This window comes from Diabrotica virgifera, chromosome 5, assembly GCF_917563875.1.
Source record: "Diabrotica virgifera virgifera chromosome 5, PGI_DIABVI_V3a".
In the NCBI taxonomy this organism is placed as follows: domain Eukaryota; kingdom Metazoa; phylum Arthropoda; class Insecta; order Coleoptera; family Chrysomelidae; genus Diabrotica; species Diabrotica virgifera.
Genome location: NC_065447.1, coordinates 143,475,443 through 143,498,286, shown reverse-complemented (window position 1 = coordinate 143,498,286; position 22,844 = coordinate 143,475,443). Strand labels below are relative to the sequence as shown.

The 22,844-nt window shown below is 30.9% G+C and overlaps 1 protein-coding gene across 2 annotated transcripts in view; it reads right to left on the bottom strand.

The window, feature by feature from the left end:
• The window catches only part of LOC126884457 (NFX1-type zinc finger-containing protein 1-like), a 297,539-nt gene that overhangs the window by 214,969 nt on the left and 59,726 nt on the right, over positions 1–22,844 (bottom strand). For both annotated transcript variants that reach the window (XM_050650391.1, XM_050650392.1), the window contains exon 4: positions 4,614–4,897. In XM_050650391.1, the coding sequence (XP_050506348.1) occupies positions 4,614–4,897 (284 nt within the window). The remainder of the gene's footprint in view (positions 1–4,613; positions 4,898–22,844) is intronic.

The window sequence follows — 22,844 nt, the reverse complement described above, 5'->3', positions numbered from 1 at the left end:
CACATATCTGTTTTTGGCTGAATAAAAGTGTCATCATTGGAATTAGTTGTTTTGAGACCCTTCTGTTTTCCACATTTAAAATCTGCTTTGAAGTGTCTGGTTTCATCAGTACATTCTTTGATAATTATTAAGTACAAAGGCGTACTTAACTCAGAATCGACAAAAAGTGGAGTTAGTTGGTTTTGGCAGTAAGCCGACGATATACTGTATGAATAATTAGTGCAGAGAAATAAGATTTTTCTCGTGACACATCCCCTCCAGGCCAAAACCAAATTTTTTGGATAGTATGGACATCTATATTAATAACCTACATGTTTCCTGCAGCCGATTTTGATGATATACATAGTTATAAACAAATGAAGATCAAAAAACGGTAAATTTTAGCTTTTTTCGTCTATTACTAAAAAGTGAAGCAGTCTAAACAAATTTGAGAATGAGAAACTCATAAATGATATAAAAAACTTCAATATGGCGTTCGCTGAATATGTCTATTCAGTCTATTGAATATGGCTATTTTGAGATTTTATAAATGTTCATAACTTATGTAAAAATTAAGTTAGAACCTTCCTCTTACACGGAATGCTGAGACTTCCTGTGCTTAAATTATATTTTTAATTTCAAAGCAATTGGTCAAATAGTTTAAAAGTTATTTAATTTATTTTTCCCAAATTCATTTTTTTTGCAACACTATAAGTCAGAAAATTATGAGGCTACAGTAATACTTCGGAGTGTTTATGAAAGAAGAACATTTATACTATTATCTTAATTAAATAAAAATGACAAAAAGTAATTTTAAACAGCGTAAAATTATTTTGCAAAAGCATGTCAAATTTTTGCTTACTTATAAACAATTAGAATAACTTTTTAACCGTTACTCGTAGAAAAATTATTTTTTCATATTTAGAAAGACTGAATTTTTATACACATTTAGAAAGAAAAACAATTGTTCTAGGACAATTAGAGACGAAGTTAGCCCCCTCCATTTTTTAATTCATATGTTTTTGCAAAATAATTTTGCAATATTTAGAATTATTTTTTGTCATTTTTTTTAATTAAATTAATAGTGTAAATCTTCTTCCTTCATAAACTATCCAAAGTATTACTGTAACTTCATCATTTTCTGACTTGTGTTGCAAAAAAAATTAATTTGGGATAAACAAATTAAATAACTTTTAAACTATTTGACCGATTATTTTGAAATTTAGGGTATGATTTAAGCACCCGAAGTCTCCGCATTCCGTGCAATAAGAAGGCTCTAAGTTAATTTTTACATAAGATGAATATTTAGAAAAACTCAAAATTTATGATTTATTTTGCAATTTTCTAAGCAACCAATAAGGATAGACATATTCAGCGAACGTCATATTGAAGTTTTTATACGATTTATGATTTTCTTACTCTCAAATTTGTTTAAAATGTTTTACCGTTTTCGATCTTTATTTGTTTCTAACTATGTATATTATCAAAATCGGCTGCTGGAAACATGTAGGTTATTATTATAGATGTCCATACTACTCAAAAAATTTGGTTTCGACCTGGAGGGGGTTGTGTCACCAACAGGATATTTTTTTTCCTTATTTCTCTGAACTATAGTGTGACCAACTCCAATTCAGTCGAAATTGGGACAAGGCTGAAAAAAATACTAATGCTAAAATCCCGGACTTTTTTAATGAAAATCGGACAATTTTTTTAAATATAGAACTTTATTATCATCACTGTATTGATTATTTAACATTTTTATGTTGACAAAAATTTTTTGATGGGATGGGTTGTAATAATAATTACATTTTTGTTAGTTTTTGACGTTTCGACTTCCAATCCGGAAATCGTTCTCAAAAAAGAAAAAATTAGAAAATCATCTGATGTTGGATTTCCACGTAAATAGAACCTTGGGTTAATATAAAATATAATTATCATTATTTGATATTCATGTTTTTGAATCGTCTTTTCAGAAGACGATAATTAAAATACAGAAACGGAGAAAAGTTCAGAGTTTCAGTTTTTGTTGAACTATAATAGCACGATATAAACTCGATACTATTACACTCTAGAAATTGTGGACTTTTTTTCGTCCCACCAATTCAATTTTATGAGAATTTTTAGAACAATAACGTATTCAAATGTTCAAAATAGAATTTTACCAAAACGTTGAAAAATAAGGTTTTTACCATGACACTCGAGCAGCCTGGGTACTAAAGCGTTTTTTCGACAGGTAATACCTATAAGAGCAAATTGTAACTATTTCCTGCGTAGGATCTGGCGGCCATTTTTATTTATAAACAATTAAATGTCAAAAATGGCATTTTTCCCTTTTTTTCAAATCAATGGAAAACAGTGAAACTTGTGGTTCTTTTAGTACAAATATCTTTGACATTATGGAAAAAGCTTTAAAATGACGTATTACAAAGTTTGATATACTCATTTATCGTTAATATAATTGCGAAAAAAGTCGGAATTGCAAAAAAAAATAATTTTGCAATATCTGTTGTAAAAATTAATGTACAGCTTTGAAATTTTTGTCATATAAGGGTTCTTTGGTACTTAATATGTGATTTTATTCAAATTGTTTATCCCAGAGAGCATTTTTTTGCAATAACATGTCAGAAAAAAATGACGTTAGAACCATTCCACAGGTGTCAAATGATAGAGCATGAGCTATATTTTCGAGTTGGTTTAAAAAAAAATAAAAAATGCATTTATTAGTAATAAATAATTGTGCAAAAGTATCGTAAATCTTTCCTTATAAACTTTTTATTTTGTAATATAAGAAATTATATATATTTATTATAATTTTTTATCAGTTATGATATAAATAACATTACTTGGTAGTTGTGTACTTAAAACAGGGTAAAAAAGTTAATTTTTTTGGAAAAAGTTATTCAAAAAGTTTATAAGGAAAGATTTACGATATTTTTGCATAATTATTTATTATTAATAAATGCATTTTTTATTCGCCTTTTTAAACCTAGTTGAAAATATAGCTCATGCTCTTCCATTTGACACCTGTGGAATGGTTCTAACGTCATTTTTTTCTGACTTATGTTATTGCAAAAAAATGCTCTCTGAGATAAACCATTCGAATAAAATTTAAACAATTGATTAAATCGCTTTGAAATTTTTATCATATACTAAACACCAAAGAACCCTCATTTGACAAAAATTTCAAATCTGTACACTAATTTTTACAACAATTATTGCGAAAATATTTTTTTGCAATTTCGACTTTTTTTCGCATTATATTAACTATAAATGAGTATATCAAACTTTGTAATATGTCATTTTAAAGCTTTTTCTATAATCTCAAAGATATTTGTATTAAAAAAAGTTTCACTGTTTTCCATTGATTTGGAAAAAAAGGGAAAAATGCCATTTTTTGACAGTTAATTGTTTATAAATAAAAATGGCCGCCAGATCCTACGCAGGAAATAGTTACAATTTGTTCCTATACGTATTACTTGTCGAAAAAACGCTTCAGTACCCTGGCTGCTGAAATGTCACGATCAGGGTATATTTTTGTCTTATTACCCTGGCCTAGGAAGCCTTGTCCGGGACGCCGCGCGCCGGGACATGACTTCGTAATTTGGGCCATGTCCTGGATTTTTCGGGCTAGTTGGTCACACTATGTATGAAGCATAGCACAGTACACCATATTACTAAAGGTATATACAGTGAGCACGTAAAGGTTGGAATAAATTCATTTTCTCGAGAATGGACGATTTTGGAAAAAAATCACAAAACAGGTCAATTTTTATTTTAAAATTACGACTTATTGGCATGTATATCATACTAGTGACGCCATCCATCTGGGCGTGATGACGTCATCGATGATTTTTTTAAACAAGAATAGGGGTCGTTTGATAGCTCATTTGAAAGCTAATTCAATGCTCTATTCAGTAATATAAACATTAACATAATTATTTATACAGGGTGTCAAAAAAAAAATTTAATTAAATTTATTGACATAAAAAGAAGAATGTGTGTAATATATTTAATTCAAAATACATTTTACTGCTTACTCAGAAAACAGGAAAAATGTTTATTTGGCAAATAAATATTGTTTTTTGCTTAAATTCAATATTAAAGCCGCCACCCACCAGCCTCGTGACAGTTTGAACATTTAATTTAAGCGAAAAGCAATGATTATTTTTCAAATAAACATTTTTTTCAGTTTTCTGAGAGCAGTAAAATATATTTTAAACTAAATAAATTACATACATTCTTCTTCTTATGTCAATAAATTTAATACAAAAAAATTTGTTTTGGACACCCTGTATAAATAATTATATTAATGTTTATATTACTGAATAGAGAATTGAATTACCTTTCAAATGAGCTATGACACGACCCCTATTTTGATTTAAAAAAATCATCGATGACGTCATCACGCCCAGATGGGTGACGTCACTAGTATGATATATATGCCAAAAAGTCTTAATTTAAAAATAAAAATTGACCTGTTTCGGGATTTTTTTCCAAAATCATCATATCCGTTCTCGAGAAACTGAATTTATTCCAACCTTTACGTGCTCACTGTATATTATCGGAAAATCTCGTCAAATATCTTGCTAATGAGATGCCCTGAAAAAAATATTTTTTTTTATTTAAAAACTTACCCACATATTCCTTTTCTTAGAGGCATTACAAAATCTTCTCTTAATAAGCGATATTGTATATCTAAGTAAGTATTAACATCTGGATAAGGGCCTTTGACAATATTCGGTCTCAGAAATGGAGACTTTTCTGTGGTAATTTCTACAGTCGATGGATAAACACTTATTTCTCGAAAGTCGTCCGGTGGTTCTTGAAGCGCCAAGTTGAAATTTGGCTCTTTTTTGATACGTTTCTTTGCATCTAATTCTTTCTGTTTGGTTTCAGTCACTTCCAGTATACTATCAACCTACATACAATTTTGAAAATAGTCATTATACGCCAGTCAATGGGAGCAAGAATAGGATATTACCTCCGAATTATATCCTACTGCATGGATTAATGAAATTTTGGGAATACCCTCTACCTATCTCCTAATTCAAAGTCTGCCCTATGCCGATGTGTGCTTTTATCTTGGGGGTGGTTTCCACTCCTCCTCGGGGGTGGAAAATTTTTTGGTAAACATAACCACGGAAGTGGCTAGAGAACTAATTCTAAGCAAAAACTGTATTATAATTTTTTTTTGAAAACTCAATACTTTTTGAGTTATTCGTGGTTGAAGCCATTTTCATGTTATGTTTCAACACCTTTTCGAACGGTTTCTTGCGAATATCTTAAAAACTATGCATCTAACTAAAAAAACTACATCAAATACTTTTGTAGCTTATAAAAAAACAAAGAGATTTGTTCCTTCATAACTCTACTAGTTATAATACAAAAAGAGATTTGATAGGTGAGAAGAGTTTGTTTTTTTTTGTGCATGTTCAAATCGGTGTATTTTACTTGAAATAACATAGAAACTGTCTACTTTAGGTGTATAATGCTACCAATGCCTTTTGTTTTTCTTAAAAAGACCTTTAAAATGAGCTAAAGGTAGATTACATTCAAACTAAGCGATATTTGCTGCAAAAAAAAATGATGACTAATGTATTTTAAGAAAAAATGAAAAGATTATTTAACTCCTCATCCACCATAAGATAAATGCATCGTTTTCCTTCTACAATACTCTTTATTATAGTGTTATTTCTATGTTCAAAAAGTTAAACGGGTTTAAAATGAACGATTTTTGAAAAAAAAATAAGATGAAATTATGGAGAGCATTTTTAAATTTTCTTAAAAATCTTTCTTATTCTGCATGTAACTTGAAAATGATAACGAGATACAGTAATGAAAGATAAAAACACAATTTTATCTTAAAAAACCCTACATTTTTGTGTGGTATATTTTTTCGTATCTCTTATCATTTTCGAGTTACATGGAGAAAAGGAAAATTTTTAAGAAAACTTAGTACAAAGTTCTCAAAAAAAATTATAAAACAGTTTTTGCTTATCTAGCCACTCCGTGGCTATTTTAACGAAAAAATTTTCCACCCCAAGAAGGGGTGGGATTGTGGGATCCACCCCCAAGATAAAAGCGCACATCAGCATAGACTTTGTTTAAAAAATCCACAAGGAATAGAAAAATTTTTCCTGTAGTTAGCTGTATCCCATCAATCACAAAAATTGGAAAAAATCCTTTGTAAAAGGTATAAAATTTTTATTAAAAATCATCATCAGTGTGTCAGACTTTGTTTCTTGTGCTATTCCCTACTTACTGTGAAAATATCAAGTAAATTGATACAGTAGGATGGAATTCGGAGCCAAATACCCTCATTGACTGCCCTATTAATTATGGTCATTTTTTAGATATGAGAATGAGTAGTGAAACGGTGAAACAAGATACAGCTTTCATTGGATATTTATACAAAAACATTCACATATTTTTAAGTTATAATATTCGTGGTTTAATTGTTAATCAGACTAAAAGTTTAGGAGAAATGTTAACAAAGGTTAAATTATGTATGATGGTAATTAAAAATTTGTCATATCGATAAAATATATTCATTTATATTTATATTGTATACACGGTATCTATACAGAAAACGTATCCTCAAAATAATATCAAGAATAATATTGATAAAAATAGAAACATCAAAATTGGAATAACTCAGTCATATGATCAAAAATATGGTTTGCTTCAATCTTCAATTAAGATCACAAGGAAAGACAAAATAGGTATATGGTGGACGGGCACGCCAGGTTTCCCCAACACGACTCTACCTTATCGGCAGAGTCTACGAGAAGCGTACGTGTAAATTGAAGCTGACGGGCACGCCAGGTTTCCCCAACACAACTCTACCTTATGGGCAGAGTCTACGAGAAGTGTACGTGTAAATTGAAGCTGTAATTCCAAAAAAAAAGAAATATGTGTGTCTTTGTACTCACTTTATAACGCTCAAAAAATTATGGGATCTGGATTTCAATGCATATTTTTTTATAATTCTCGTATCGAAGTTACGCGTGAAGTTAGTCGTATTGATGACAGTTGGAGAAACATGGGCGACCCATGGTGGACGAGAGCCTCGAAGAGGGACACGCTGCAGTTTCTCAACAAGACTCTACCTTATCGGCAGAGTCTACGAGAAGTGCACGGCAAATTCAAGGTTAAATTACAAAAAAAAATATGTCTTTGTACTCACTTTTTAATGCTCAATAAATTACGGGATATGGATTTCAATGGATATTTCTTTTAGTATAATTCTCGTATCAAAATTAAGCGTGAAGTTAGTCGTATTGATGACAGTTGAGAAACTGCCGGGTACCGGGGACTCCACGAAGAGATAGAATTTCATGTCTTAAAAATCTGCGTTGAAATGTCCCCAAGTATACCACATGTGCAAAACGTTATTCAAAGTATAATATATTAATTATCAAATTTTTCGTGTTTTTGGCTTGACGACGGGATATTATCAAAAATTATCACTTTCATTTTTATTTCTGTATCTTTCTATTGGTCCGAATCGCCTATGAATGAAATATTCTACAATCTACAATATTTTTTCTCGGAAGTCATTGTTTCGAGGACATTTTTTTTTCTTTTTTGGCGTTTCGAGGACATAACGATTAAAAAAGTTAAAACAATCTGTGATTCATAATATTCCGCTCTAAGTGTACCGCGTATATATAGTAGGTACTGGATCCGAATATAGGTCGACCTTCACCTATCTGCTTTCCGGATGAATCATTTTTTTATTAAATTTCATACATAGAAAAATATTTCTAGCATGGGTTGGTTACCTATCAAAATCGTGTCATAGCTATCCTGAAGGGGGTCGGCGTAGGGGTGGAAATCAATATTTCAAGCACATTTTTTTTAAGTATGGTAAAATTATTTTATTTTTAATTTAAATAGGCATATTAAGTACAATCCATAGATTATTCAAGAAAAACTTCAAGGAAAACAAGGAAATTCAACGGTGGCAAATTTTTAAAGACACCTCAAAAAACAATGAATTTTGCGGTGGACATCAGAAATCATCATTGGATCATGGTAAACAAAAAATTCAAAAAGATTTTATTAGCTTATGAGCTGCTCGAGGTAATCGAGAGTTTAATATCACTTAGAAGTCAAAACAACGAATTTTTTTTTGCAAAACAGGGTGAAAATCAACATATTTATTATTGTCAAACAAAAATTAAGCAAAAAAAATATCTCGACAGCGTTACCTCAAAGAATGTCTAAACAAAATATATACAAAATTCCAGGTGGGTTGGTCACGTAGTTTTTGAGTTACAATGTCTACAGCCTTTGAAAAAAGCAGTTTTGAGACAAACGCGTTTAATGTATTGTCAACTTTTATTTTCAATTTCTTTTTTGTCTGTCAAATAATAAAGTGATGCACACCGGAATATGTTTTTGAATCGCGGAGTAATTTACAAAAGAAAATGAGAACAACCCGTTGACCATTTCTCACTACGCTCAAGGTAGGGAGGTAGGGAGATAGTGTTGAATACCCCTGTCTTCGACTCGCTTTGCAGCAGGTTCGCGCCAGCACGCTTGAACATAAAGAACATCGATCAACAGCTGTTTAATTTTCTTTCGTAAATTACTCTGCGATTTAAAAGCATATTCCGGTGTGCATCACTTTACGACTTGACAGACAAAAAAGAAATTGAAAATAAAAGTTTACAATACTTTAAACGCGTTTTCCTCAAAACTGCTTTTTTCAAAGGCTGTAGACACTGTAACTCAAAAACTACTTGACCGACCCACCTGGAATTTTGCATATATTTTCTTTAGACATTCCTTGAAGTAACACTGTCGAGATATTTTTTGTGTTTTATGCTTATTTTTTGTTTAACAATAATAAATATGTTGATTTTTACCCTTTAGTTCAAAAAAAATTCGTTGTTTTGACTTCCGAGTGATATCAAAAAATCAAAAGTCGACAAAACTAAAAAAATCGACAGCGTTACCTCGAAAACTCATAGGTTAATACAGTTTTTTAAATTTTTTGTCTGCCATGATCCAATGATGAGTTCTGATGTCCACCGCAAAATTCAATATTTTGAGGTGTGTTTAAAAATTTGCCACCATTGCCTTATTTTTCAATATTTCTCCTTGAATTTTTTCTTGAATAATCTATGAATTGTACTGAATATGCCTAAATAAAATAATTCTACCATACTTTGATTTCAACTGATTTCAACTCCTACGGCCCCCCTTAAGGATAGCTATGACACGATTTTGATAGGCAACCCATTCAAGAAATATTTGTCTATGTATGAAATTAAATAAAAAAAAATGTTCATCCGGAAAGCAGATGGGTGCAGGTCGACCTATATTCGGATCTTAGAATAATATTCACTGTGTGCAAGTACTTGGAGGGGATACGAGAAACGGTCGTGCGCGAATAGCGAAAAAATCTTACAACTTTCTTAAATAATTCCTATTGTCAATTGAAACTGTCAAATTTACGTATATTTCATACCTACTGTCATTGAAGAAGAAAAATTATATGTTGCTCCGCAATATTGATATCCTATGCAATTATTATACCGGGTGTCCACTTATATTTTTCCCCATTTTAACTGACTATAACTTCTAAACGACTCAAGATAGAAATATGCGGTTTTCGCTGAAATGTTTTATTTTAGTAAAAGTTTTCTTTGAATGGATTGAATTTTTTATATCGCTTGACTAGAAAACGTTGTTGACTTTTTTTATTGAAATACCCAGTATACTTTTTTTGTAAATTGAAAGAACGGTCATTTACATATCCAGCGATATAAAGTTTTTTAAAATCGGTTGTTAAATGACTTAGCAATTAATTTTTAGGGGATTCCCATATCTAGTGTGGGCAGAGCAACACGTGAAAAATCATTCTCCCTAAAAATTCAATTTTTTGGCGAATAAGAAATAGTTTCTAAAGTGATTTTAGTTACAGTGTGTCAAAGACGATCAGTGTTAAGTGAAGTTATAGAAATAAACTTTTGAAACAGACTGAAGTACAATAATATTAAATACAATACATAAACTTAAAACACCAAATAAAATTTAATTCAACATCAAGCCTAAAAAAGTAGATCATTAGAACGTTGATTACAAGCTCCAGAAACTGGAATTTTGAAAGTTAAAGGTGGGAACTGTTGAATCAAACTGCTCCAAAATAACGTAAAATAATTTAATTTAATTTAATTCAATTTAGGGGTAACACATTCGAAAGAGAAACATATTGCTTGAGAAAATCATCTTCCTCCGACGCGATAGGTGGGGAGGGTGATTTTATCGCGAGAAATTTCGGTAAGAAAATGAACCCCGACGATTACACATCCGACGATAATCGGAAAAGACATAGAGAAAATGAAGAGCAGTCTTTTTCGAAAAGCAAAAAAGTATCAAGAACCCCAGATAAAAGGAACACAGAGGAAGACAAAATAGACCAAATATTAAATATGATGGCAAACTTAACGAAAGAGTCACAAGATCTGAAAATTCACGTAAAAGAAATTAAAGAGGAGCAAAGGCAATACAGAGAAGAAATGAGGGAACTCCGAATTGAATTAGAAGAATTAAGACAAGAGAATAGTGAAGTGCGAAGAGAAAATGAACATATGAAAAAGGAACTGGAAGATGTAAAAGTACGCCTTGAAAGACTCGATAGAGCAAGAAAAGAAAATAATGTTATAGTACAGGGAATGACAATAGATACGGGAGATAGAAGATTACTAAAAGAAACAATGAAGAACTTTATGAAAAAAGAACTAGATATTAATATAAAGATAGAAGAAGCTGTGAAATTAGGAAACAAAACATGTTTAGTCAGATTGCCAAACAAAGAGGAAAAAATAAAAGTAATGGAAAATAAAAGAAAACTTAAAGAAGTAAAAGAAGAAAGAATATATATAAACAATGATTTAACGAAAGAGAAATTACAAATACAAAAAGAAATAAAAATAGCAAATGATGAAATAAAGAAAGGAAAACGCGTCAAAATTAAGCACAACAAATCGATAATAGATGGACGGGAGAGGAAATGGAATAAGAACAAGAATCAGTTGGATGAGGTTTTTCAAAACGTTTCAAAAAACTAGCAACTGATGAGAGAATATAAGACAATACTTATTTGGCGACGGACGAGGCAAATAAAAAGGAAAGGAGTGCAGATAAATTGATGTATCACAAAAAAGAAATAAATAAGAGCAGACTAGGAAACAAAAATACAAGACGAAAACAAAAAAATAAAAAACAAAGAACTGAAAATAAGCACATGGAATATAAGAACGATGTTGGCACCAGCAAAAATGCTAGAAATAAGCAAAGAACTAGCAAAGTATAAAATAGATATTGCAGCACTGCAAGAGATACGGTGGGAGGGACAAGGACAGATTGATAAACAAGACTTTACACTTTACACTATTATACTCAGGAGGAAAGAAGCAAGGACAAAAAGGAGTGGGATTCATGATTCTAGGACAGCTAAGAGAAAAAGTCATAAACTTTAAACCGATATGTGAAAGAATTGCGTATGTAAGAATAAATAATAAACCATTCAATATATCACTATTAAACCTATACGCACCTAGAGAAACAAGCAATACAGACGATAAAGACAATTTTTATGATAAGATAGAAGAAGAGATGGAAAAAATACCCAAAGAAGATGTTATAATTATACTAGGAGACCTCAATGCCCAGATTGGAAAAGAAGATTTTTTACAGCAAATTGCAGGAAAACACACCGTACACAAAAACACTAATGATAACAAAAACACTAATGATAACAAAAACACTAATGATAATGTTCTAAGACTATGTAACTAACCTAGCAACAAGAACAAACATGATAATAAGCTCAAAAAAATTTGAACACCCTAAAATGCATAAAGTAACATGGAGGTCACCTGATCAGAAAACGTATAGCCAAATTGATCACATACTAATAAACAGAAGAAAACAATCTTCAATGAAGGACGTGAGAATATTCAGAGGTGCGTGTGCGGATTCAAACCACTATATGGTCACAGTCACCATAAGACAAAAAGTTAAAATCCAAACTAAACAGAAAAATCAACAGAAAAAATAGAATGTCAAGAAATTGTAGAATGCAGATATTAGAAAAAAATATAAAGAAGAAGTAACAGTGCAAATAAGAGAGAAATATAAAGCAGAGGACACCAAATCAGAATGGGACATGATCAAAAAATCAATAGAAGAAGCTGCAAAAAATGCAGGTAGGCAAATACCAGAAGAAAACAAAAAACGAATGGTATAACAACGAATGTAAAGAGCTAACAGAACAAAAGGTGCAAGCAAGAATTAAATGGCTGAGAACGGATAAAGAGGAAGACAGAGAAAGTTATGAAAAATTAAGAAAGGACGCTAAGAAAATTATAAGACAAAATAAAAGAAGATGGGCAAATGAAAAGGTGCAAGAAATAGAACAAGAAAGAACAAATAGAAGCACGAAACATTTCTATAAAAATATTAAAGAACAAACCAAAAAATACAAAGGTAAAACAATTTTATTTTATTTATTAAGCGCAACAGGCCTTGTAGGCCTAGGGCTAAAATGTTTACATTTCTGATTACATAAATAATGTAGTAAATAACTTAATATAACTTACATAACTTATAAATTTTATTTAAATACACTTCAGTCTTTTTATACACTCCTTCACAACCTCTCTCCATCTCCTTCTGTCCAATGCTAGTTCTTTCCATCTCTCAATGTTACTTTTCTTCAAGTCTTCATATACACTGTCCTTCCATCTTTTCCTTGGCCTGCCTTTCCTCCTCTTTTGTATTGGTCTTCGTGAAAGTACCATTTTTGGCATTCGTTTACTTCCCATTCTCTCTATGTGCCCCAAGTATCGTATTCTCTATGCTTTGATCGAAGGTAAAACAAACGGAATAAAAAATAAAGAGGGAATAGTCATTGAAGAAGACAATGAATATAGGCAGGTATGGGCAGATCACTACAGAGAACTCTTGACGGAGGAATACAATGGAGAAGAAATGCACGAAGAAGAGGAAACGGTGGACGAAGAATCAGACGAAATACACATTGAAGTCTCAAAAGAGCCAACAATAGATGAACTCGAGGAAGTAATACAGAAGAGCAAAAATGGAAAAGCTCCAGGAAAAGACGAAATTAACATGGAACTTATAAAATATGGAGGAAAGGAACTGAAGGAAAAAATACTATCACTATTGAAAAATATATGGAAGGAAGAGAAGATGCCAGAGGACTGGGAGATAGGGCAGGTAATAACAATACAAAAAAAGGGGGACCAACAAATTTGTGAAAATTATAGAGGAATAACACTACTAAGCACAACATATAAAATATTGACTTCAATAATAAGAAAAAGATTGTCAAAGATCACGAAGAAGAGAGTGGGACAGTACCAATGTGGATTCACAGAAGGAAGATCAACAATAGATGCTGTACACACAATAAAACAAATAATGGAAAAAGCAAATGAATACAAACTGCAATTAGAAATGCTATTCATCGATTTCAAACAAGCATTTGATTCGATTAAGAGAAAACAACTATTGATTGCCCTGGAAAATTAAAAATTCCACATAAACTCAGAAAATTAATAAATATGACAATGAGAACTACCAAACTTAGCATAAAGACGAAAAGAGGCGAGACAGATGAATTCATTATAAATAAAGGAGTGAAACAAGGGGATGCCTTATCCACGACACTGTTTAATCTAGCTTTAGAATATGTACTACGAAATATAAACAAAGGAAACCTAAGAACAAGAGGTGGACAAATAATCGCATATGCAGACGACATTGTTATTATTGCCAAAAATAGAAACAAAATGAAAGAAATGCTAGAAGAAATAAAAGAGAAAGGGGAGACAATGGGACTCAGATTAAATGAAGAAAAGACGAAAATATTAAGACTAGGGAAACCAGCAATAAAAGCAAAAACCAAAATAGGAAATTCAGAGTTTGAAGATGTAGAACATTTCAAATACCTAGGAGTGACAATAAGCAAAATGGGTGAAAGAATACCAGAAATAAAAGAAAAAATATTGGCATCGAATAAAGCTTATTTTGCAAATAAAACACTACTTAAAAACAAAATACTGTCTATTAAAACCAAGATGAGAATGTATAACACCATAATTAGACCAATATTATTATACGCAGCAGAAACAATGACGATGACTAAAAAAGATGAAGAAAACCTAAGAATAGTGGAGAGAAAGTTCATGAGAACCATACTGGGACCAATCTATTGCCAATAGATTGGACTGGGATCCAACTGAACCATACTGGGACCAATGGATTAAGAAAGTACTAAAAGAAGATATCGTGACCAAAATAAAGCAATGCAGAGTTAGATGGTTAGGTCACATCTGGCGGGCAGGTGATGCAGCAGTAGACATATGCTATGATAGAATGGAATCCAGGAGGAAGAAAGAAAAGAGGAAGACCAAGATCAAAGTGGTTGCAAGAAGTTGAAGAAGACTTACAAACGCAGGAGTCAGAGAATGGCGGGGAAAAACTAGAGATAGGGAAAAATGGAGAGAAAGCGTTAAGAAGATAACATGAGCAAAAGGGACTGATCCTCCTAAGAAATAGGATCTAGAAAGCTTTCGCGACTTAGCCCCATATCGGGGTGTACAGTCACTATACATATAGGGTGAGGCAGATAAAGGGCCTATTAGAAATATCTCGAGAACTAAAGACAATTGAATTATGAAAATTGGAATAAGGGGGTTTTGAAGACTGATCTATTTAATGAAAATATTTTCATCTATTTGGTACTTCCGGTTATACCGGAAGTTGCTTATAACTTCGTTTTTTTTAATGGGACACCCTGTATATTTTTACATTTTTGGATTCTCCTCGATTTCTTCTTTCTTAAAATATAAGGTTTTGTAATAATATACAGGGTAGGTTAAAAGATAATTACGTTTTCTTATTAATTTCGTAGCAATATTCCCACCCTGTAGGATTGTAGTAGTTTGACATAATAAACTCTATTTATGTTCAACTGATTTTTAATATATAGTATTTTTACTACAAAAACGTTATTACGTAGGTCAAAATTTTTGACGTAAGAGAACTGTCAAAACATTAGAATGTGACTTTTCATTATTGCCGTGTTTATAATAAACATAGCAATAATGAAAAGTCACATTCTCATGTTTTGACAGTTCTCTTACGTCAAAAATTTTGACCTACGTAATAACGTTTTTGTAGTAAAAATACTATAGTCTACTATTGTTAACAATTATTAGTGTAGCTAAATTTTTAATTTTAGTATACAGGGTGGGTCGAAACTCGGAATGAGTATTTTCTGAGTTTTCTTAAATGGAACACCCTATATTTTAGTATTGTAATGAAATGATATTTCATGGTACTTTTTACTTCTTAAACATTCCCTATACCTAACTGCTTTAGTTTGTGCTTAATTGTTAATCGCACCAACAATCTTAACTTCGATGGTATTTTGATACCTCAACCACTATTGGCAATTTTAAGTATCAGGATAGATTAATATGTATTTATTTCCAAAAAATTATTTGTGACTGAATATTTTCACGGCCAACCTAATACAATTTCACCTATTTTGTGTTGCAATTAATATTTGGCTTTAATCACCAATAACTCACAAATTAAAGAAGTTAGGTATAGGGAATGCTTAAGAAATTAAAAAGTACCATAAAATGACATTTCATTACAATACTAAAATACAGGGTGTTCCATTTAAGAAAACTCAGAAAATACTCATTCCGAGTTTCGACCAACCCTGTATACTAAAATGAAAAGTTTAACTATACCAATAACTCTTAACAATAGTAGACTATATTAAAAATCATTTGAACATTAATAGAGTTTATTATACCAATCTACTACAATCCTACAGGGTGTTAATGTTGCTACGAAATTAATAAGAAAACGTAATTATCTTTTAACCTACCCTGTATAATATTACAAAACCTTATATTTTAAGAAAGAAGAAATCGAGGAGAATCAAAAAATGTAAAAATATACAGGGTGTCCCATTTAAAAAAAGAAGTTACAATCAACTTCCGTTATAACTGGAAGTAGCAAAATATTTTCATTAAATAGTTCATATAGTCTGTTCGCTAAACTCAGACGCAACTTTCTAGATATTTTAGTCGGTAATTTTGCCAATTTTAGTAAAATTGGCAAAAAATAATTACTAAGTAGTTAATAATCACTAAATAGTTAGTAATTTTGCAAATTTTTGCAAAATTGGCAAAAAACAAAAAAATTATCGACTAAAATATCTAGCCAGTTGCGTCTGAGTTTAGCGAACCGACTATACCTCAAAACCCCTGTATTCCAATTTTCATGATTCTCTTAGCTTTAGTTCTCGAGATATTTCTAATAGGCCCTTTATTTGCCTCACCCTGTATATATAATTAATTTTTAAAATGAGAGATGCAATGTGGAAATCACATAACATAATATCAATTTGCTTCATAGTTATGTTATTTAGTTATGTGATATCCACGTTGCACCTCTCATTTTAAAAATTAATTATTTAGTCATTTCACAACTGATTTTTAAAAACTTTATATCGCTGGATAGGTGAATGACCGTTCTTTCAATTTGCAAAACGATATGCATAAAATGCATAAAGTAACATGGAGGTCACCTGATCAGAAAACGTATAGCCAAATTGATCACATACTAATAAACAGAAGAAAACAATCTTCAATGAAGGACGTGAGAACATTCAGAGGTGCGTGCAGATTTGCAAAACGATATACTGGATGTTCCATTAAAAAAAAGCCAACAAATTTTTTTCAAAAATCCGCCATTTTATTTTTCTTAATTGAAAGCGATATAAAAAACTCAATCCATTCAGACAAAACTTTTGGTAAAATAAAACATTTTAGCGAAAACCGCATATTTCTATCTTGAGCCGTTTAGAAGTTATAGGCAGTTAAAATAGGGGAAAATATAAGTGGACACCCCGGTATACGAAAAGGGTATACCTAGTAAAAGTAAATTTAATTAATTGTATTTTGCTTGTAGTACTGCATTTCAATAATTAATTTTATTTACTACATAATATCTGTGGCTTGGTTCTAAAAGGGCCAATGTCAAATTTTTATTTTTTTGTACAGTTTTTTTTTAATCTAATATTGACCAAACAAAATGCAAAAAATTGAAATTGGCCATTTTAACACCAAGTCACATAATGTGGCTTAATGCTAAAAGGGCCAGTGTCAATTTTTTGCATTTTGTTTGGTCAATATTAAATTCAAAAGAAAGCTGTATAAAAAAACAAAAATTTGATATTGGCCCTTTTAGAACCAAGCCACAGATAGTTGTTTACCTTTTAGTAACATAACCTAAATCTTACTTTTTCTTCTTATATTTGTTTGGGCTATGGCCTTGACAATTATCCAGCAACCAGGACTAATATAATTGGCCAATATAATTAAAAGTGCTAAAAATGTTGCTGAGCTATGAAACCAGGTGTCGCTTTTCCGAACTTGCACGGTCCTATAATAGGTACCTACATGACTATATCATTTAGAACTGTTCGATTCCTACACCTATAAAAAAGAGTTTGTTCCGATCCTAAATTATTTTCTGGATACCGAATATTTCTACAGGAATATTTTTTATCTTTAAACCTTTCAGTTGTTTCATTCCACACAATCCTAATTATAATTCTTAAATATCTTGTTCCTCATCACTCTGTGATAAAAAAATCCACCGAAACTACCAACATTAGGCGGTGGTCTCCATAGACGCTGTAGGCTGCGTACAGTGTCACGCCGTAGGAAAACTGTTCATTTTCGTTACTTTTAATAAATTTTGAAGGACAAAAACTATCTAACAGCCGAAAATAGTTAAAAAAGAGTAATCCTAAAACAAATTCAAATTACGGGGTGAATTGAAGTGGCTCCGTCGGTTGTCTCCAATAGACGCCGTAGAGTGCGTACAGCATGTATTGGAGACCATCAACTTAGAGTAGTGTTCGATGGCTACTGTATGATATTCTTCACAAGGGCTATCAGGTTAAGCCCGACCTGTATGATATCATTTGTAGATTTTGTGTATATCCATCCATATGTCTTCTATCTATACAGGGTGTAACAAAAATACAGGTCATAAATTTAATCACATATTCTGGGACCAAAAATAGTTCGATTGAACCTAACTTACCTTAGTACAAATGTGCACATAAAAAAAGTTACAGCCATTTGAATTTACAAAATGAAAATCGATTTCTTCCAATATATTGAAAACTATTAGAGATCTTTTTATTGAAAATAGACATGTAGCATTCTTATGGCAGTAGTATCTTAAGAAAAAATGATACTGAAATTTGGACACCCCTTAAAAATTTTATGGGGGTTTTGTTCCTTTACACCCCCTCAACTTTGAGACTTGGTAATAAATATGAAAATTTATTTATGATTTACACTTTTAGGTATATTTTGAACCATATTAAAAAAGAAGCCACATCTCGATAAAAGGTGCCTTATCAAAAAAAATACAAAGAGGCAAAAAAGTTTTAACAAACACTGTGTTTAACTGACGGTACCGCAATAATAGTTTAATTGGAACGTACACAAACATTTGGGGGGTTTTAAGGCACAAAACCCCTATAAATTTTTTATGTAAACATATTAAAAAAGAAGACGCATCTCGATAAAAACTGCCTTGTTGAAAAAATACTAAGAGGAAAAAAGTTTTGAAAATATTGAATTTAACTAATGGTACCACAATAATAATTTAATTGGCACGTACACAAAAGTTTGGGGGGGGGGGGTTTAGGGAACAAAACCCCATAAAATTTTTGGGGGCGCACAAATTTCACTGTAATTTTTCTTTAAGATATTCCAGCCATAAGTATGCCACATGTCCATTTTCAATAAAAAATCTCTAATAGTTGTCGATATATTCGAGAAAATCGATTTTCATTTTGTAACTTCAAAGGGCTATAACTTTTTTTTATGTGCATATTTGTACTAAGGTAAGTTAGGTTCATTCGAACTATTTTTGGTCCCAGAATATGTACTTGTATATCTATTTACAAATGCCAAAAACCCCGCGAAATGTAGGTACATTTAAAAATAACACGCTACCACAGTTTTATTATAACTAAAGGACTAATTTAAAATCGTCTCTATTTACACCATATATACAATTTTCCAGAACAATTCGAATAAAAAGATTGATAAGGAATAATTACAAAGAGGTAAAAGTGAAATTTTTACTAGGTGGTTTTATTTATTTACTTGCTAGCCGAAGGTCCCCTTTGAATTCTCTTTAAGGTGATACAGTAGCGATCAACAGGTAGCAAAAACGCGTCCCCAGATTGCGGCTGTAATTTTGAATATTTTTTCGAGATATTTGGCACACGTATTCGTAATATTATAAAGAATGGAGGTACAGAGTCCAATTTGAAAAATATATTAATATGTGGAAATTACTCTGTAATTAAATACAATATTAAAAAAACGAGCCTGTACCGCCATTAAGAAGAACACAAAAATAAACTTTCTTCAAATAAACTTTTTTATCCGATGCCTAGATTTTGTGTCATTTTGGAACTACTAAAATTTTTTATTTCATTAGTAGTTTAGCTGGATTCCACGTGCATAAGTGGTCGGCCTCCCTCCCATTTTAGACAATTATATTGCGAACAAGCGCATCCGACTTCCCTCGAAATCCACTTGGAAAATATTCCCAATAAAGTTTTAGGCCTTTGTTGAAATTCAGTAACCAACAGTTTTTCAATATCGGTATTAAAACGGCGTTTAGACACAGCGATAAGTCACCGCAACTTATTGTGATGACAAATTGCTGTGATTTGTTGATGATTGAAACTCTGTTTAGACGTTGCGATATGTTGCTGCGATTTATCGCGATGTGATTGACCACAACAAATTGAAGAGGGGAGTATTGTGTACACTTTACACCCTTCAATAAATTATAAATGAGTTTTCATCCTAATAGATCCTGTTAACTTCATCATAAAAATATAATATACAGGGTATTTACAAAGTTATAACCAATTTTATATGAAAATCGTAACAAGTTCAACTCACTGTTTGCACAGATAAATATATAGCACAACGGCAATGGTTTATTGATGACATAAGTATTTTTTTATTTATTGTCAAAATTTTAAAAAATGATTGATATTGCTAATTTTCTTTATATCTAATACAGGGTGAGTTAAAACTCAAGTACATTATTTTCTCAGTAAAATTTAAATGGGATACCCTGTATTTTATATCACTATTGAAAAGTACCATTACCGTACTTTAATTTGTATACAACATTCCCTATGTCTAAATTTATTAGTTTTCGAGATATTTCAATTTTTCAATGAGCCAGTAGCGTGGCTACACAGATCACCAAAATTTAATAAACCGGACTGATTTTTTTGGGGCTACTTTAAGAATGAAGGTTATAAAATGCCTCCAACAACAAGAGAGGAGATGAAAAATATAATACAAATTGTATTTCGAAGTGTTAATTTACAAATGCTTCGTAGTGTAAGTAACTTATTCAATGACCGTTTTTAGGCATGCATATAATGTGTTAGGCGGTCATTTTGAACAACTTTGTAATTAAATAAATATTTAAAATATTTTAATTTTTTCAAAAATGTGTTTTGTGTTCATGTCTTTTTTGTAAAATTTTTTACTGATAAATTATTTTTTGTTCTTTATTTGTTACATTGGTACATTTACATACAAAATGAGTTTTTATTTGTTTTCACAAAATGTTTGTTTTGTGTTTGTTTTTTTTTTGCAAAATTTATTAACTAATCATTGAAATTGAAAATGGTTATTCATTTTTGATAAATTATTTTTCTTTCTTGTTTCTTACACTTACACAAAAAAGTAGTTTTTAATTGTTTCAAAAATTTTGTAAGCATGTTGTGGATGTGTTTTTTTTGTAAAATGTATTACTAATAAATTATTATTTTTTCTTTATTTGCTACATTGTTACATTTATTACCAGACTGATAATGGCAGGGGAGCCAAAGCGGAGATTTTCGCAGTTACTCGAGCGCGTCAGATTATCAAATGGGGAGAAACCTGGTACCCTGCACATGTACGTACCTCTACCATATATTGGCTCTTAACACAGGGGAGTTCGTTAAGCAGGGCCCCCCAAAAAAACTATCTTTAAAAATACTCGAAATTGTCAGATTAAGATAAGGTAAGTTAAGTACATGCAAAAGAGTGTATATTTCAAAAATCTAACGATTTGAGCGAAAAAAGAGAACTGTTTCAAAAAGAGAATTGTTTCACAAAAAAAGCGAATATTTCGCGAAATGAACGTTAAATCGAAAAACTAAAAACTACATGTTCCATATTTTTCAAAAATCAATAGAAATGATACCAAGCAAGACCCCCACTGAGAGGGGGAGGGGGTAAATTTAAAATTTTAATTACAAATGCCGCGATATTTCGCAAAAATAATCATCAGATCAAAAAACTGCAAAATAAATTTATTCTATATTTTTAAAAAATCTATCGAATGGTACCAAACACGACCCCCCACGGAGGTGGGATGGGGGGGTTACTTTAAAATCTTAAATATGAGTCCCAAATTTTTATTACAGATTTGGATTCTCGTAATATAAGCAACTTTTATTCGAAATATTTTTTCGAATTATGGATAGATGGCACTATAATCGGAAAAAACGATTGTTGTAAATGGAAAATTAAATTAAACAATGACAAGTCCCTACTAAAATGAAATATTTTACTTAACTTTTTTTGGTTTTAGGACCTAATAATCACAACCCAATAGGTCCCCCCAGCGCTCTCGAGTGACTGCACATTTAGCATACTTTGCTCCCCTACCATAATCAGTAATCGTAAATTGTCAGTTTTAGACAATCCAGTCATGACTTACTCAAAATTTGGAAAGTTTTAGACCCGTAATTAATAATTTGCTCTGAAAAATGAAAATATCTCGAAAACTAATAAATTTAGACATAGGGAATGTTTTATAAAAATTAAAGTAGATACGATAAATATACTTTTCGATAGTGATATAAAATACAGGGTGTTCTATTTAAAATACTAAGAAAATAATGTACTTACTTGCGTTTTGACTCACCCTGTACACAATATAATCAATCCTTTATGAAAATTTTGACAATAAATAAAAAAATATGGCATCAATAATCCATTGCTTTTGTGCTTATTTTTATTTATACAGTGAGTTGAACTTGTTACGATTTTCATATAAAATTGGTTATAATTTTGTAAGTACCATGTATAACCGTTGTATAACATAACAAACCTTTATATTTTTGTAATGGAGAAGTTAAGATTATTTCGAGTATAAAATAAAATATAGGGTGGTCCATTAAAAAAGAATGTGTGTGTACTTTGTACGCACGTAAGAAGGTATACTTCTATTATATGATTTCAAGGAAATTAATATACTTTAAACAGTTTATTTATATTTTATTTAAATATTAAAGTAATTTTAACACATACTACTTTTAAAAAAAAATTTATTAAAACAATACCAAAAATTAAAAAAATAAAAGCATAAAACACACACAAACACATTGAAAAATGCCACAAATGATTTCTGAACAATAATTGTCGGAAATTTTTTTAACTAAATACGTATTTTCTGAAAAAAAAAATTATATAATAAATATACTTACAATCATAAAATGTTTAAAAAAAAATAAAAAAATAAAAGTTTCTATTGGGGTTCGAACCCGCTTATGTCAGCGCAGTTAGTATTGAAATTCATTCATCTTACACTTTTATACCCACGGAGACACAAACATCATGTGGGAAGATCGACTAACTAAACGGTTTAAACTTTTGACAGTTCTGAATTTAACCAAATTATTTTGATTT